The 12,866-nt window shown below is 54.5% G+C and overlaps 6 protein-coding genes across 6 annotated transcripts; 3 read left to right on the top strand and 3 right to left on the bottom strand.

The window, feature by feature from the left end:
• Nucleotides 1-66: 66 nt before the first annotated feature.
• Nucleotides 67-498, top strand: PHYSODRAFT_250186 (hypothetical protein; the record flags this gene model as incomplete). The annotated part of the gene is made up of 2 exons (XM_009530386.1): nt 67-105; nt 136-498. 2 exons carry the CDS (start codon nt 67-69, stop codon nt 496-498), a joined length of 402 nt encoding a protein of 133 aa, XP_009528681.1.
• Nucleotides 499-2,474: 1,976 nt separating this feature from the next.
• PHYSODRAFT_506756 (hypothetical protein) lies at nt 2,475-4,562 on the top strand (the record flags this gene model as incomplete). The annotated part of the gene is made up of 1 exon (XM_009530385.1): nt 2,475-4,562. One exon carries the CDS (start codon nt 2,475-2,477, stop codon nt 4,560-4,562), a length of 2,088 nt encoding a protein of 695 aa, XP_009528680.1.
• Nucleotides 4,563-4,761: 199 nt separating this feature from the next.
• On the top strand, nt 4,762-5,595 carry PHYSODRAFT_333221 (hypothetical protein; the record flags this gene model as incomplete). Its single annotated transcript, XM_009530384.1, has 3 exons — nt 4,762-4,776; nt 4,814-4,871; nt 4,952-5,595. 3 exons carry the CDS (start codon nt 4,762-4,764, stop codon nt 5,593-5,595), a joined length of 717 nt encoding a protein of 238 aa, XP_009528679.1.
• A 113-nt stretch (nt 5,596-5,708) lies between these two features.
• Nucleotides 5,709-7,145, bottom strand: PHYSODRAFT_545994 (hypothetical protein). Its single transcript, XM_009530383.1, has 3 exons — nt 7,028-7,145; nt 6,710-6,942; nt 5,709-6,606 (listed from the first exon to the last, which is right to left on the bottom strand). The coding sequence occupies exons 1-3, from the start codon at nt 7,123-7,125 to the stop codon at nt 5,891-5,893; spliced, it is 1,047 nt and encodes a 348-aa protein (XP_009528678.1). The 5' UTR covers nt 7,126-7,145; the 3' UTR covers nt 5,709-5,890.
• Nucleotides 7,146-7,766: 621 nt separating this feature from the next.
• On the bottom strand, nt 7,767-10,120 carry PHYSODRAFT_505841 (hypothetical protein; the record flags this gene model as incomplete). Its single annotated transcript, XM_009530382.1, has 4 exons — nt 7,767-8,393; nt 8,487-9,301; nt 9,389-9,905; nt 9,977-10,120. 4 exons carry the CDS (start codon nt 10,118-10,120, stop codon nt 7,767-7,769), a joined length of 2,103 nt encoding a protein of 700 aa, XP_009528677.1.
• Nucleotides 10,121-10,271: 151 nt separating this feature from the next.
• On the bottom strand, nt 10,272-11,597 carry PHYSODRAFT_506088 (hypothetical protein; the record flags this gene model as incomplete). Its single annotated transcript, XM_009530381.1, has 1 exon — nt 10,272-11,597. The coding sequence occupies one exon, from the start codon at nt 11,595-11,597 to the stop codon at nt 10,272-10,274; it is 1,326 nt and encodes a 441-aa protein (XP_009528676.1).
• Nucleotides 11,598-12,866: the final 1,269 nt, after the last annotated feature.

The following is a 12,866-nucleotide window of genomic DNA, read 5'->3' as shown; positions in this document are numbered from 1 at the left end:
TCGACATGGGTGTCAAGGCTCAGAACTGGAGAAAAAGACATCAAAGCTGCGGAAGTTTGAGTAAAAATGCCCCAGGCGCTCTGGATCAGTCACGAAGGATCCAGCGTACGTGTTCAAGTACCTAAACATTACAAGACGTGGGTGAATATCGACAACAGCAAGAGGACAATCCAGTGGTTCAGGTTTACCAAGGCGTTCAGAGACAAGAAGGGAACTGGCAGCTTCACCGATTACCAGATTTACAGGCTGCTGAGCACCAAAGTGCCGGAGGAAAAGCTGGCGCTCGTCTTCGAGTCGCTCAAGCAAATCCCCGACTTGAAGAGTCTCGCGGAAACAATGCAGAACTATCAGATCCGGCTGTGGGTCAGTAGCCGAGAAGACCCATCCAGCATCAGAACACTGCTCGGCGTGCCGCACAGTTCGATCATGACAGCAGAGCGTGGCCCAAGGGACGACATCATCGATGCATTTACCAAGATCTATAGTGGCGGAAGCTAATCCTTAAGACGGACTGCTGTAGTGTACATATAGATAGCAGTTTGCTTGGGCGATCGTACCCGCTCTTCAGAAATTCTTGTTCTGGGTAAGAATTGCATTAAACTGTTGCATAAGTAATTGCGCTAGCACGTCTTGAAGCAGTAAGCGTTCGCTTTCACGGCTCTCGTACCAAAGCAACTTTCCGTAAGCCCTTACAGCAGTACCAACGTACCACAGCTGTAAAGCGCAACTCGAACGTAATTGAAAAAGTTCACAGTACGCGTCGTCAAGCACAAATGCATTGGAAACACCATAGCCTTCGGGGGCCAGAGCGTTCTGGCACGCACTTCACTTCAGGTCGACGCTAGCGTGTGCTATGACTCTCTTCGCCTTGTGCTGTAGCACTCACACTGAACGATAAAAATCGAGGAAGAAATCAAACTTGCTCGTGAAGACAAAAACCCCACTCTCCAATAGTCTACTTGACTGTGAACCTGTTGGCGAGAAGTCCCAAAAGACTCGGAAAGCAGTATTCGCCAGGGGAATTCTTAAGCAACACAAGTAGATTGGGCTGTTTGTCCAAACGTAAGTAGATCAGATCATCTGCACTCAGCAAGCGAAGCGAGCGAACACCCGCGGTTTGTCAGCCCGTGTGCGAAGCACGCGGATGCAAACCCAGGATCCAGGATTGCCCTTCTAGCAGGGGGGGACGCGTGCAGGCCGCAGCGGACTTTTAGGGTTCTATCCAATCGAGCCTTTAGGGTCTGAAAGACCGCGCGTAGCGCGTAGCTGGGTGATAGTTAAAATCCGTGTAATCAACGCTTCCCAGTGTACTTATAAATAGTCCCCGTGATCTACTTACGTTTGGACAAATAGCCCCAATCTACTGGTATTATTTAGTTTCTTGTACACGCCACGTATTTCCAAAACGTTTATCCTTGAATTTGGCCACCAAATATGCCTGCATTAATTAAATCCCCTTCTGTCATTTCCCATTCCCCAGAAGCCAAGCAAGTCCAGCAGCGCTCCACAGATGCGTTTGCATCACGCTGCTATTCCTCGTCCTCTACTATGCGGGAGCAAACTCTGTCGAGGCCCGATCGCACGATGAAAAGGCCCCAGGCTTCAAGATCACTCCCACTCCAAATAGGCTGTTAAGATTGCACGAGTCCGCGGCGGTAGGCAACACCAACACCAACACTACGGGCGAGGATGAGAGGAGCTCGGTGGTGTCCAGACTTGTGCAATTGGACAAAGAGATGTCGAAGCTACGGAAGTTCGACGTGAAAATCTCGAATAAGTTTTGATCGGCTTGGGTTGGGGCCCGGCGTACCTGTTCAGGAACATATTCTACGCTAACGCTTGGTCGAAAATCAACGATAGCAAGAGGACCCTCATTTGGTTCCGGTTCACGAAGGCGTTTAGGGACAAGAAGGGAGGTGAAAGTTTCTCTGACGAAGAGATTTACAAATTGCTGAAGACCAAAGTGGATGCAAATGCGTTGGCGATCACCTTCGAGTCGCTCAAACGAATCCCTGACTTGAAGAACCCCGCGGAGTCGCTGCAGATGTATCAGTTCAAGCAATGGATCAAACTAGGAGAAGTCCCAGATCATATCAAAGCAGTGTTTTCCATACCACGCCTAGCGATAGCAAAGCCGGAGAGCGATGATATTATCGTCGCATTCAAGAAAGTGTACGACAGTGGACACTAGGGCTGCGGTGTGGAATCCAACAAAAACGCTTTGCCAGACGTCCCCACCATATTTTTGAAGTTCATCGGCCGCTCAATACTTTTGTTGCCTGTCGTGCTACCCTTGTCACCCACCCTATTCATAGGCAAGCTCAATTTTATCCCAAAACTCAGCTGTCTATCTTCCAACGCCAACTCGGATGGAAGCTCAGCGTCAACGAGACCGGTGTGCCATCCCCTTTTTCACCATGAATTCATTTAGCCATACGCTCGTGCCCTGGCCAAGCTATCATATCAGCTGAAAAATGAGCGACATGGCTGCACCGATCAACGATCAACTTGATGGAGAGCCTTCCAGTGGAGACACTCAACGCCGCTATCGAACGTTGGGGCTTACAGGCTTTGTCACGCTGTTGTTGGTGGCCGCCTATGCTACAAGTCCGATGGATCGCAGTAGCAATCTCCGCAGTGCTGTCTTCACCCCAATGCAGACTGACGATACTGCAGGGGGGTGGACAACAGACACAGACGGCTCCAGTACGAACTCGACAAGTGAATCCCGACTACGCACCGTGAACATTGGCATGGGCTGTCCGGAGTTCCAGGTCGCATTCGACGGTGAAACACCTGGGAGTTCCAGTCCATTCCGGTCTTTCACCTTGACAAAGGGCGTCGGGTACGCCCATGTGGCGCTGCACTTCAGTAAGCTCTGGCTGCCGCGTGGGGCGTCCGTGGTGCTTCGTGCAGTAGAAGGCTTCGACACACCCGATCGATACCTTAATCTCTCGGAAAAGTACCCGAGTGGTAGAATCTACTACGATGTCCTCGCCTCTCCAGTCCTAGCGAAAGAATTCCGGCTCGAGTTCTACCGCAGTGATGGTGTCTTCGACTCTACCGACGACGATCTCATCTTGGAGACTTTCAGCGTGACCGATAGCAATGCAAAGTGCTACGGCTTCGCGGTAGATTCCTACTACTACGTGCTCATGGACGACGCCAATCCCATCGTGGCCACCGACGAGACTCTGTGCGTTGCGGATAATACCAAGAGAGCCATTTGCTACTACGCCGAGAACACCACGCAGACAGCGTACCTGGCGTCTCGAGCTGTGGCCCGGTTAACTACCCCAAAAGGTTTCGGAGAGTCCGCGATGTGCACAGGCTGGTTGCTAGGCAACCAAGGGCATATCCTCACCAATCACCACTGCGTATCTACAGATGCAGAGGCGACTGGTACGACGGTGGAGTTCATGGCGGAAGATAGTGCGTGCAGTGACGGTATTTCGTGCAAGTTGAACGAGTGTAGAGGTGAAATGGTGTCCTTCACGACAGACCTCGTCCATTCCAGTGAGGAGCTTGACTATGCGTTGCTCAAGTTACCAACTAACGGCGCCCAAACTGCCCAAACGTACGGGTATCTGCGGCTAAAGACCCGCGATGGGGTTGTAGGCGAACAACTGTACATCCCCCAGCACCTAATGGGCAAGAACAAGCGCATTTCTCTCGAGGATGACTATGCCAGCAAGGTGGCGTTGCTGAGTTTGAGTGCCAGCACATGCGGCACAATTGGGTACTCTTACAGCGGCGACACAAAGACTGGGTCTTCCGGATCCCCAGTGTTATCCTTTTCGGACCACGGCGTTGTGGCACTTCACCACTGCGGTGAAATGTGTGGCAATACTGGTATTCCAGCCAAGAGAATTGTTGCAGACTTGATGGCGAACGGTATCGACGTTGCTGTATTCGATGGTATTGACGACGGATCAAGCCACACAGCCAATTCGGAGCGCTTTCCTGCGTATTCTCCACCAGTCGCGGAGGCTGCGCTACCTCTGACGTCTCGCCTCACTCTGGATGGAGCGATTATTCTCGCTTCGGGCTACGTTAGCGTCGACAAAGTGGAGTTTACCCTAACTCGTGACACGGACGTATCGTTCGCAGTAGTTTCCGTCGAGATCGCAGACAACGGCTCGTTCATCGACCTGAACGGCGACTGTCGCGCTACCTACTTGGACTCGATCGTCTACCTGTTCCCCAAAGACGGCACGACCCCCGTCTTCTTCGTTGATGACGGCGGAGTGACTGCAAATGTTGAGGGCGACTCGATCAGCTACAACGATCCGTATATGCAAACTTTCCTCAAGAAAGGGTCGTACGTCTTGGCTGTTGCATCGATGGGGTCGAGCGCGTATGATGCACTTACTGGGAAAACTAAGGCCGAGTATCCACCGGAACTTTACTCGTGTCGATCGCGCAGCTCGTACGGCTCCTACCGACTTAAAATCTCGAGCACTGTGGGCGAGAACCCGTTCACGTTTACCAAGCTACCTGCAGCTATTGCTATCGACCCGACCTTGTGTCACAAGGCAGCCCAAGCTATTTGCCCGGACTAAGCTGGAACTTGTTACTCAACTTGGTTAGAGAAAGTGGAGATCCAATTGTACTTTCAAGCTGAAAAGCGATGACGACACGCTGTATGCCCTATTCTACAGTCCCAAAGTATATGAAGTTACGCTTGACGTAGTGTATTTGAAGGCAAGTTGAAAACAAAAAGGCTCTATCTCTGACTTACACTTAAAGAGCATCTCACAGATGCTCTTCAAGTGGGTTGAGTAGCCATTTCAATCGAATCAACATGGCCGAGTCGCTGCTCTCGGGCGGCGTGTACCTGGCCTTCGACGACTTCTCCCGGGCCGGCAAGCGTACGCCCTTCTGTCAATTCAAATGCAGCTTGTTCTCCTCTCACCGCTCTTCTCACCGATGCCCTTATTGCCCCTTGCAGATGTCCTGCACTTGGCCAAATCCAACGGAGCCCAAGCTGTCCCCGTGGCCCGGGCCACAGTGGAGACCCTGCTGCCTGCTGAACTAGCCCCCTTCGCGCAGATCTACGAGTGGCCTGCCACCAAGGACGCCATCATCGCAGTGAATACTGCAGCGCTGCCGGCCAGCCAGCGGTGGGAGCTGGCCGACGCGCTGGTCTCCGCTCTGAGTCGGGCCAACGCCCAGAGTCTCACGATCTTGGCGGCCCTGCACTTACCGTACGCCAAGGACGGCGACCTCAACGTGTTCTACAGTGGCCTCAACGCTGAAGCCGCTGCTGATGAGAAGGTGGACGTGGCCACGCTGGCCCAGGCAGATCCGGCCTGGGAGGTCAAGGATCCGTGGCTGGCCGCGCTGCTGCACTTTGTCAAGGTGGAGCAGTGGCCGCACACGCACCTGCTGCTGGCCAAGGGATACAAGCCTGGACGCGACCTGGCTGGCACCTATGAAGCCGTGGACGCGCTCGCCAAGGCCCTGCAGATCTTCACCAAGGAACAGGTTACGGTTGACTCGCAGGAGGTGCAGCGTGAGCTTCCTCGGTTGTTGGCCAAGGAGAAGGTTGCCTCGACTGCGGGGGACGATCACCTCACGCTGCTCTACCATTAGACCCGACGCGGAGATATGCTACGATATCCCTAGAGATTAAATGGAAAGTGATGCTGTGTCAACGCCTGATGACCGACGAGATGTATCAACGGAACTGCACATTTTATCCATTTCCCGCGTTGTTTTTTCTCGTATTCAGGTCTGCCATTCATTGCTTTTGATTGTGGGCTCGCCTCTGTTGTTCACGCGCGCTCGCGCCTCCAGCTTTTCTCTGTATGTCCGCAGTCGCTGCCAGCTAGCTTTCCTGTGCTCGACGCACGACACCAAACAAGCGACAACTGTAGTGGTGCTCAATCTACTCCATGAGCAGCACGACCTTGCGCTTCGTTGTGCGGTTCACAGCGGCGTGCAGGGCGTCGTCGAAGTCCTCGAACTTATATGTCTGAATCCACGTGCGCAGCTTGCCGGCCTCCACGAGGCCCGCGAGCTCCGAGAGCATGGCGGCACGCTCCTCGACCGTCGAGTCCTTGACCCACTGGCTGAGCCAGAAGCCCTTGAGCGTGATGTCGTGGAAGATGAGCGAGCCCGTGCCCACGGCCACGGCCTCCTTGCCCATGCCGCCGTACGTGACGTGCACGCCCTTCTTGGCCAGCACCTTGGCCATGTCCAGGCTGGTCTTGCCGCCCACGCAGTTAAGCGCGAGCTTGGGGGCGGGCAGGTCCGAGATGAGCTCCTTGAACTTGGCCGAGCCGGGGTAGTCGGCCGTGCACACGATGTCGGCGCCCAGGCTCTTGAGGTGCTGCACCGTCACGTCGTAGTCGCCGTCGTCGCGAATGATGTTGATGGTCTTGATGCCACGCAGAGCAGCCAGCTGGATCACAGCCTGGCCCACAGCGCTGTTGGCGCCGTTCTGGATCACCACGTCGCCCTTGTTGAGCGTCGTGAAGTCGGCCAGCATGCGGTAGGCGGTGGCCGGGTTCACGGCCAGCGTAGCGGCGTCCTCGATCTTAATCTTCTCCGAGATCTTCATCACATCGGCGCTGTCAGCCACAGCCTTGCTGCGCCAGGTGCCTGCAGGAAATCATTGCAACAACCGTTAGCAACCTTTAACACTAGCTTAAAATTTTAACACCTTTAGGATAGTGCTAAAATAAAAAGATAGAAAAACACTCACCGAAGCCCGCGCTGGTGGGGATGACGCGGTCGTTCACCTTCACGTTGGTGACGCCGGCGCCCACGGCCGTGACGACGGCCACGCCCTCGTTGCCAGCCACGGCCGGGAAGGTGGGCTTGATGGCGTAGGCGCCCTGGATCTGCGACAGGTCCGCCACGTTGATCGGCGCGGCCAGGAACTTAAGCGCCACCTGGCCCTTGGCCGGAGCAGCCTCCTTGTCATCCGCCTCCGTCCTGATAAAAAAAAGTTTAGGTGGTGTTAAAGGTTAGCACCACTTAAACTTGTTTAGCACTGGCTTAAACGGCAACAAAAACGCACTTGAGGACATTGAGCGGATGGCCGAACTCCGCGTAGCGGATCGTGCTCATGGAGCGCGTGCCCTGCGCGGTGAGGCCCTTGGCGATGGTGGAGATCATGGTGCTGCGGCGACGAGTGCTGGGCGCTGTGTGAAACTGGGGCCTTGCCGTTCTTGTGCGGCGCTGGTTCCACTAGATCTAGAGATTGTGTTCACTTGGTGTTTGTATATAAATCTCTATATTTAGAGATTATCCCGATGGTCCATCCACTTTTGTTTACCACATAAAATACCTATATTTTAGCGTTCTGTAAGCACATATGCCAAAATAGAGTTCGTTGCGAACCACACTTATTACCGTAAAAAGACACCGTAAAAAGCCGTAAGAAGGGTCGACAGCGCTGCTCCAGCCAAATTCAACCGCCGCGACGATGCGGAGCTCATTGCATCTTTGATCCAGCAGCGAGCAAGTGCTCCTCTGAGCCTTGTGTCGTTTTTATTAAACTCGCGATTCCCAATGATTAATTAAAGTTTGAGATCCGTCAATGAGGCCTGGGGGGTCATCGTGCTCTTCGAGGCGCGGTGCTCAGGCCCATACTGTGGACGATTTTCTTGTTGACGGGAACCGCAATCCATTTATCCTACTACTGTAGTACACTTTTTCACAAAAAGCTTTCTCAATGATCAACTGATATTTAATCTTTGAGACCTGAATACCCATGTTGTCAACATGCGTTACTGAGAGAAAGCCACACCCAATGCTCAATAGAACATGCTCCTTCGAGTGTTCGCCGCAGCGGTCTTTGACCTCTTGCTGGTCGGTGACGTCAAAGGGCGAGCATGCAACGCTGTCTGCGCTTGAGCTTCTGTTGGCTCAGGTGTTGCAGCCTTGGCCGGTTTCTTGGCCCTTTTCACGGGTGACTGCGTCCTTGTAGGGCTCTTCTTGGCTGGAGACTTGGTCACTGGCGACCCTGGTGGGAACAGCTCTTCCAGCACACTGCGCTTCTCTCGGGTCCATTGTGACAGATCGCAGCGTAGTTGGGCGAGTTTCTGCTGTGGAGGGTTGTGGAAGAGCAAAGACTCCTGTAACGCGTTCATGGTGCCGCTCATGTACTGCACGCGTAGCTGGCTCAGGTCGTCCTCCTCGAACACCAGCAACTCGACCAAAGTTTGGGTCCGAACGGTGACGGGGGAGTGTTGACCGGGTTGGAGGACACTTAGTTCGCCAAAGAGCTGGCCGCTGGCTAGTACTGCTACCGTGACTTCCTCCGAGTGCTGCAGCTTGGCAGCGGCCAGAGCCTGCGCGCTGCTCACGAGCCGCGGGTTCGTGAGCATCCAGCCGTTGTCCAGCACCCAGGAGCCATCGCTCGACCGCGACGTGAGCGAGTCCTCCGACCTGCTGCCGCCTGCAACTCTGCTGGACGCAAGGGTCGAAGACCGATGTGCAGTTGAGGAATGCGGCACGGTGATGGTCTTGAGCACGTGGCAGACCCCTTTCTTGATGACGTAGAGCTGCTTCACCACCTCGCCCGCTTTCAGAGCGTCTTTGCCCGGATCCACCAACTTTGACCCGGAGACGGCAGCCAAAGCCGCCAACATTTCGTCCGAGCACGTCTCAAACGCGTGGCAGCGATGCAAAAACTGCAGTCTTTCTTCCAGCAGCCGCTCCTCGTGCTCTCTCAAGATGTTCAGGTACACGTCCACGTCCAGCAACATGCAGTTCACCTCGTCCAGGCACGAGAAAGTTGCTGTTTCTTTCGGATGCAGAGCCGGCAATGTTCGCGCTGCAGACCCCAGCGCTCGGAAGCTGCTGGAGTAGAACCCCGTGTTCAGAGATCGATGGGACGCGAGCAGTGGGGAGCTGGACCCGATCCTTGAGCGCAGCATGAGCTGGCGTTGAGCTCGGTGGCGCAGCATGATCAACCTTCCATCAGTATTCGTGGCGCTAGACGGCTCCAACCCGATGGTGTCGCCTTGGTACAGCATGCTGAGCTCGCGGGAGCTGGACTCCTGGAACGTCACGGTTTTCACGAGCGACGCCACTGCATCCAGCACGACGTGGAAACTCGACGAAGCTTTGCCTTGCTCCACCACGAGTTGGTCGCTCTCGAAGCGGTAGTACGTGGCGTCACGCATACAGCGCTCGATCATGGTCGCTCTCATCCCACGGAAGAAGCTCCAGCAACGCACCAACCGCGCAGCTTCAGTGACGTCGCTAAGGCTGCGTGTTCTGCCTGGATCCTGTTTCAAGAAATGCTCCAGCCAGATTTTCGTCTTGCTTTCTTGAGCTTCGTACGCTAAAGACGCCGCGGATAGAGTTGTGGTTTCTTGCTGCGTTGGTTGTGGCGTGGGGCTGCACACGGCCTCGAGGAGAACGTCTTGACTTGGATCTCTCGAGAGCGAAGCGGTCGGGTGGTGCCGAAGAGTGTCTAACCAGGTGTAGTCGTGGATGGCTTCCTCGAATCGCCCCATTTCCTTGAGTACACGCGCTCGGCTTTCGACGAAGAGAGGGTTCTTTGAGTCGAGCTTCAGCGCCTTCGTCAAGTCACGCACAGCTTCAGCGTGTCGCCCCAGTTTGTACAAGGCGCAACCTCGGTTGTACAGCGCAGGAGCTGCACGGTCCGGGTCGCTGCGCGAGCACGCCAAGAAGTCTTCAGCTGCTTGAGCGTACAGCTGCAGTCGATACAACGCGTAGCCTCGGTTGTACTGCGTTGACACGGAGTGTTGAGCATTGGAGATTGACCCTCCAGCTCCTGTTGCCACCGGCGAGTTCAATAAGCTCACGCCATAGCCAGCTTGGGCTGAGACTTTCTTCTTTAGGATCTGCGTAGACCTGGCGACGATGTCCTCGAACACTTCAGGCGAGCGGTGGGTCACGTTCCGAGCAGACAAGTCCGCGTCCTGCATGATCCAGCCACAAATGTTAGACACAGAGCTTTCTATTTGTTTCACATACAGCGTTATGAGCTTACCGTTGATAGTTTGCCTTCGATAGGAGTCAAGCATTGCAACAAGATGGATGGGAGCGGGTGTAGCCGAGCACCTCCTCGAGCTGTTGTCTTGGTGCCGTCACTTGTAGCTCCACCAGCTACAGCTTTCTCCTGTGGCGGAGACATTAAAACATGTCAAAAGTTCATGAACGTGCTTGAGGTGGAATGCCCCCATAGCAGCTATTTTTGCGAAGAATCCATTGTTCAGCACAACCTAAAACTAAACTAAACCATCCGAGTACCATGGAAAAGCTCTTTTGATGACAATTGTTACGATTCAACTAGCCGCACCAATCTCCTTGAGTCTGTCGGCGTACCTCAACGTATTGAGAGTGTGGTTGCAGCTCTCCGAGCAAGGCGAGACGGTGGCGATCATGATGGTTTTCGAGTTCTGCGAGAGGAAGCTGTCTCGAAGCAGTTGCGTGAGCTTGCTCTGTCGGAACGGAATGTGCGTGGCGCCTCGATCTAACGCACGGATGCACTCCTTCAGAGCCAAGAGGCTCTTGTTGATCTCCGCGCCTTCCATCCGCGTGCTCTTCTTGTCGCTTTGAGTATCACTCGCGCGTTCGCTACCGGCCAGATCGACCATGGAGAGTCTCGCCAAAGCGGGGCCGTTGTTGTTATCTGCCGCATACAACGTCACACGCAGCAACGCGTGTGAACGCGAGGAATCGTCGTGCACTGCGTTGGCACTTGTGGCTCGAGCTTGCTCTCCGAGCTGAACGAGCTCCAGCAGTTCGTCCGCACTGGTAGCTGGCAGCTCTTTAAGTCCGGGTAATTGTACCGCACCATCACCGTCTTCCATGAGCTGTACGCGCGATCGTCCGTTGAGTAAATCGTTCACGCTGTTCATGTAAATCTCGTAAAAGCTCACGCCAACACTAACGCGAGAATTGCGGCGATTTGAGCTTGACTCTTTCAGTTCCTCCAGTTGTTGGAATAAATCGACCGCAGCTTGGCGATAAATGGACTTCATGGTGTACGTTTTGCCGGATCCCGTCTGTCCATACGCGAACACCGTCAAGCTCGTTGTATCACTCGACGTTGTAGCTTCCGAGACGAGGTAGGGTACCATCGGCCCCACAGTCGCATCGTAGACTTTGCTGTTCTCCTGTAGCTCGTCGAAAACTGCATCGAAGCGGAACTGGTGGTTCTCCAGCGTCTCGGAGCAATCCACGCGGAGTTTGGGCTCGTGGCACACGAGTTCTCGGCGTAAATGCGCCGAGTTGCTGGCGTTTTGGTCTTCTAATGTGAATAAGCAAGAGATGATGTCGTATCCCTTGGCCTTGAGCTCTTTCTTGGCCAGTGGACGCTTGCGGATGAAGACTGACAGTCTCGGAGCGTCTGCAGCGTCCACGAGGGTTGTTGGGGTTGGTGGCGGTCGTACGGACGAGCTCAGAGACAGTAGAGGCAGTTGCTGAAGCTGTTGCTGCTGTTGCTGACAAGGAGGAAGCGCATCTCGGTACTGCTGAATGAGCCTTCGGAACTTGTAGCCTGCGTCGTCGCCATGTTCTCGTAGTTCTTTCTCCACCCGACGCTTCTCCTCAGCCTGCAGCGCTCGACGAGCTTCGCGCTTGCGCTTGATTTCGTTTAACGCATCCATGGTCGACTTCTTGGTGTGAGGCTTTGAGCTCCGAGGCTCCTTGGCCTGTCGAGGGCGGCGAATCGCAGCGAGTTTAACAGGTTCCTGGTTGCTAAACGGATCAGGAAGGTGCTCTTCAGTGCCAGCTAAACTGTCACGTGACAGATCTCGCGAAAGTCTGAGCCTCTCCCGAGACATTCGAACCGGAAGAGGTGGAGGAGACTTTGGCGGAGGTAGAGGTGTCACAGGGCGAGTCAATGCAACAGCGCGACGTTTATCAGCTGATGACAGACGCAACGGATTCAGCGGGGTTCGTTCTGGAGTCTTCAGCCTTGGAGAAGTTGACATTCTAGGAGAAGAGGACTTGCTGGCGGATTTTGGAGGGGAATGATGAACTTTTGGCTGATCTCTAGGATAATTTGGAGGAGTTTGAGCTGCTGGAGCCTCATCCGACTGGGCTCTTGGTGGCGCTGCCGGGGGATTCTTGGCTCTAGCTCGGCGCTTGGCAAACGGGTCCATGATCGCTCGATCCTTCCACTTGTTCGACGCAGGAGGCGACCACCCTCCACTGCTAACGCTGTCATCACTTGAGCTTTTCTTCCAAGGACGAAAGAACTGACCACGAAGTGGAGAGCGTCGCTGAGTTTGAGGAGGTCTCGCTTCTTTGTCTTCTTGCTGGTTCGTGTCACTGCCGCTTCCGCTACTGGTGGGGTCGTCTTCATCGTTTTGCAAGGCTGGTATCTTGCTAGGATTGCTTGGTGGTGGAGCAGACTCAATTTGACTCGGATTAGGGTCGAAAGATGGCGCTGGTTCGTGCTCTGCTTGTTGGTTTTCGGTCAGATTCTGTGGTTCAAGCTTGGGCTCGTCATTCTCCTGGTATTGCTGGTGTACGTCGGCGTCAGGGATCTTGGAGGGGAGTTGGGGTTGCTTCGTGGTCATGAAATAAGGTCGAGGCTTCCTCCATCCTCCAGGAGGGGGCACACTAGGCAGCGGTCCGTAGTCTTGGTCCACACTCTCCTCCCGACTGTCGCGCCGATGTTGGTTTGAGTTTCCAGCCCACGGTGGAAGTGATGGCAATGGTGGAGCAGCTCGCTTGTCGGGTAAGTGCCAGCTTAACCCGTGACTTCTACTGCCCCCGCCACTGCTGCTCGTTCTAACCGATGTAGCCATCGTGTGCCCCGCCAAGCTGAAATCCCCAAGCTGCTGGTGCAGTTGACGCAGCGAGCTCCGACTGTCCATGGTGCAGTGAGACCTTGAACGCTGGCCTCTGTGCGCATTCCCCGAGTTAAA

This window comes from Phytophthora sojae (genome assembly GCF_000149755.1).
Source record: "Phytophthora sojae unplaced genomic scaffold PHYSOscaffold_5, whole genome shotgun sequence".
In the NCBI taxonomy this organism is placed as follows: Eukaryota; Oomycota; class Peronosporomycetes; order Peronosporales; family Peronosporaceae; genus Phytophthora; species Phytophthora sojae.
The sequence above is the reverse complement of the archived record's forward strand: the minus strand, read 5'-3'. Positions and strand labels throughout refer to the sequence as shown.

Coding starts and splice junctions, on each gene's coding strand:
- PHYSODRAFT_545994 (XM_009530383.1), bottom strand. CDS start 7,125: ATGATCTCCACCATCGCCAAGGGCCTCACCGCGCAGGGCACGCGCTCC. Junction 6,943..7,027: donor CATCCGCTCAATGTCCTCAA/GTGCGTTTTTGT, acceptor TTTTTTTATCAG/GACGGAGGCGGATGACAAGG. Junction 6,607..6,709: donor CCCCACCAGCGCGGGCTTCG/GTGAGTGTTTTT, acceptor GATTTCCTGCAG/GCACCTGGCGCAGCAAGGCT.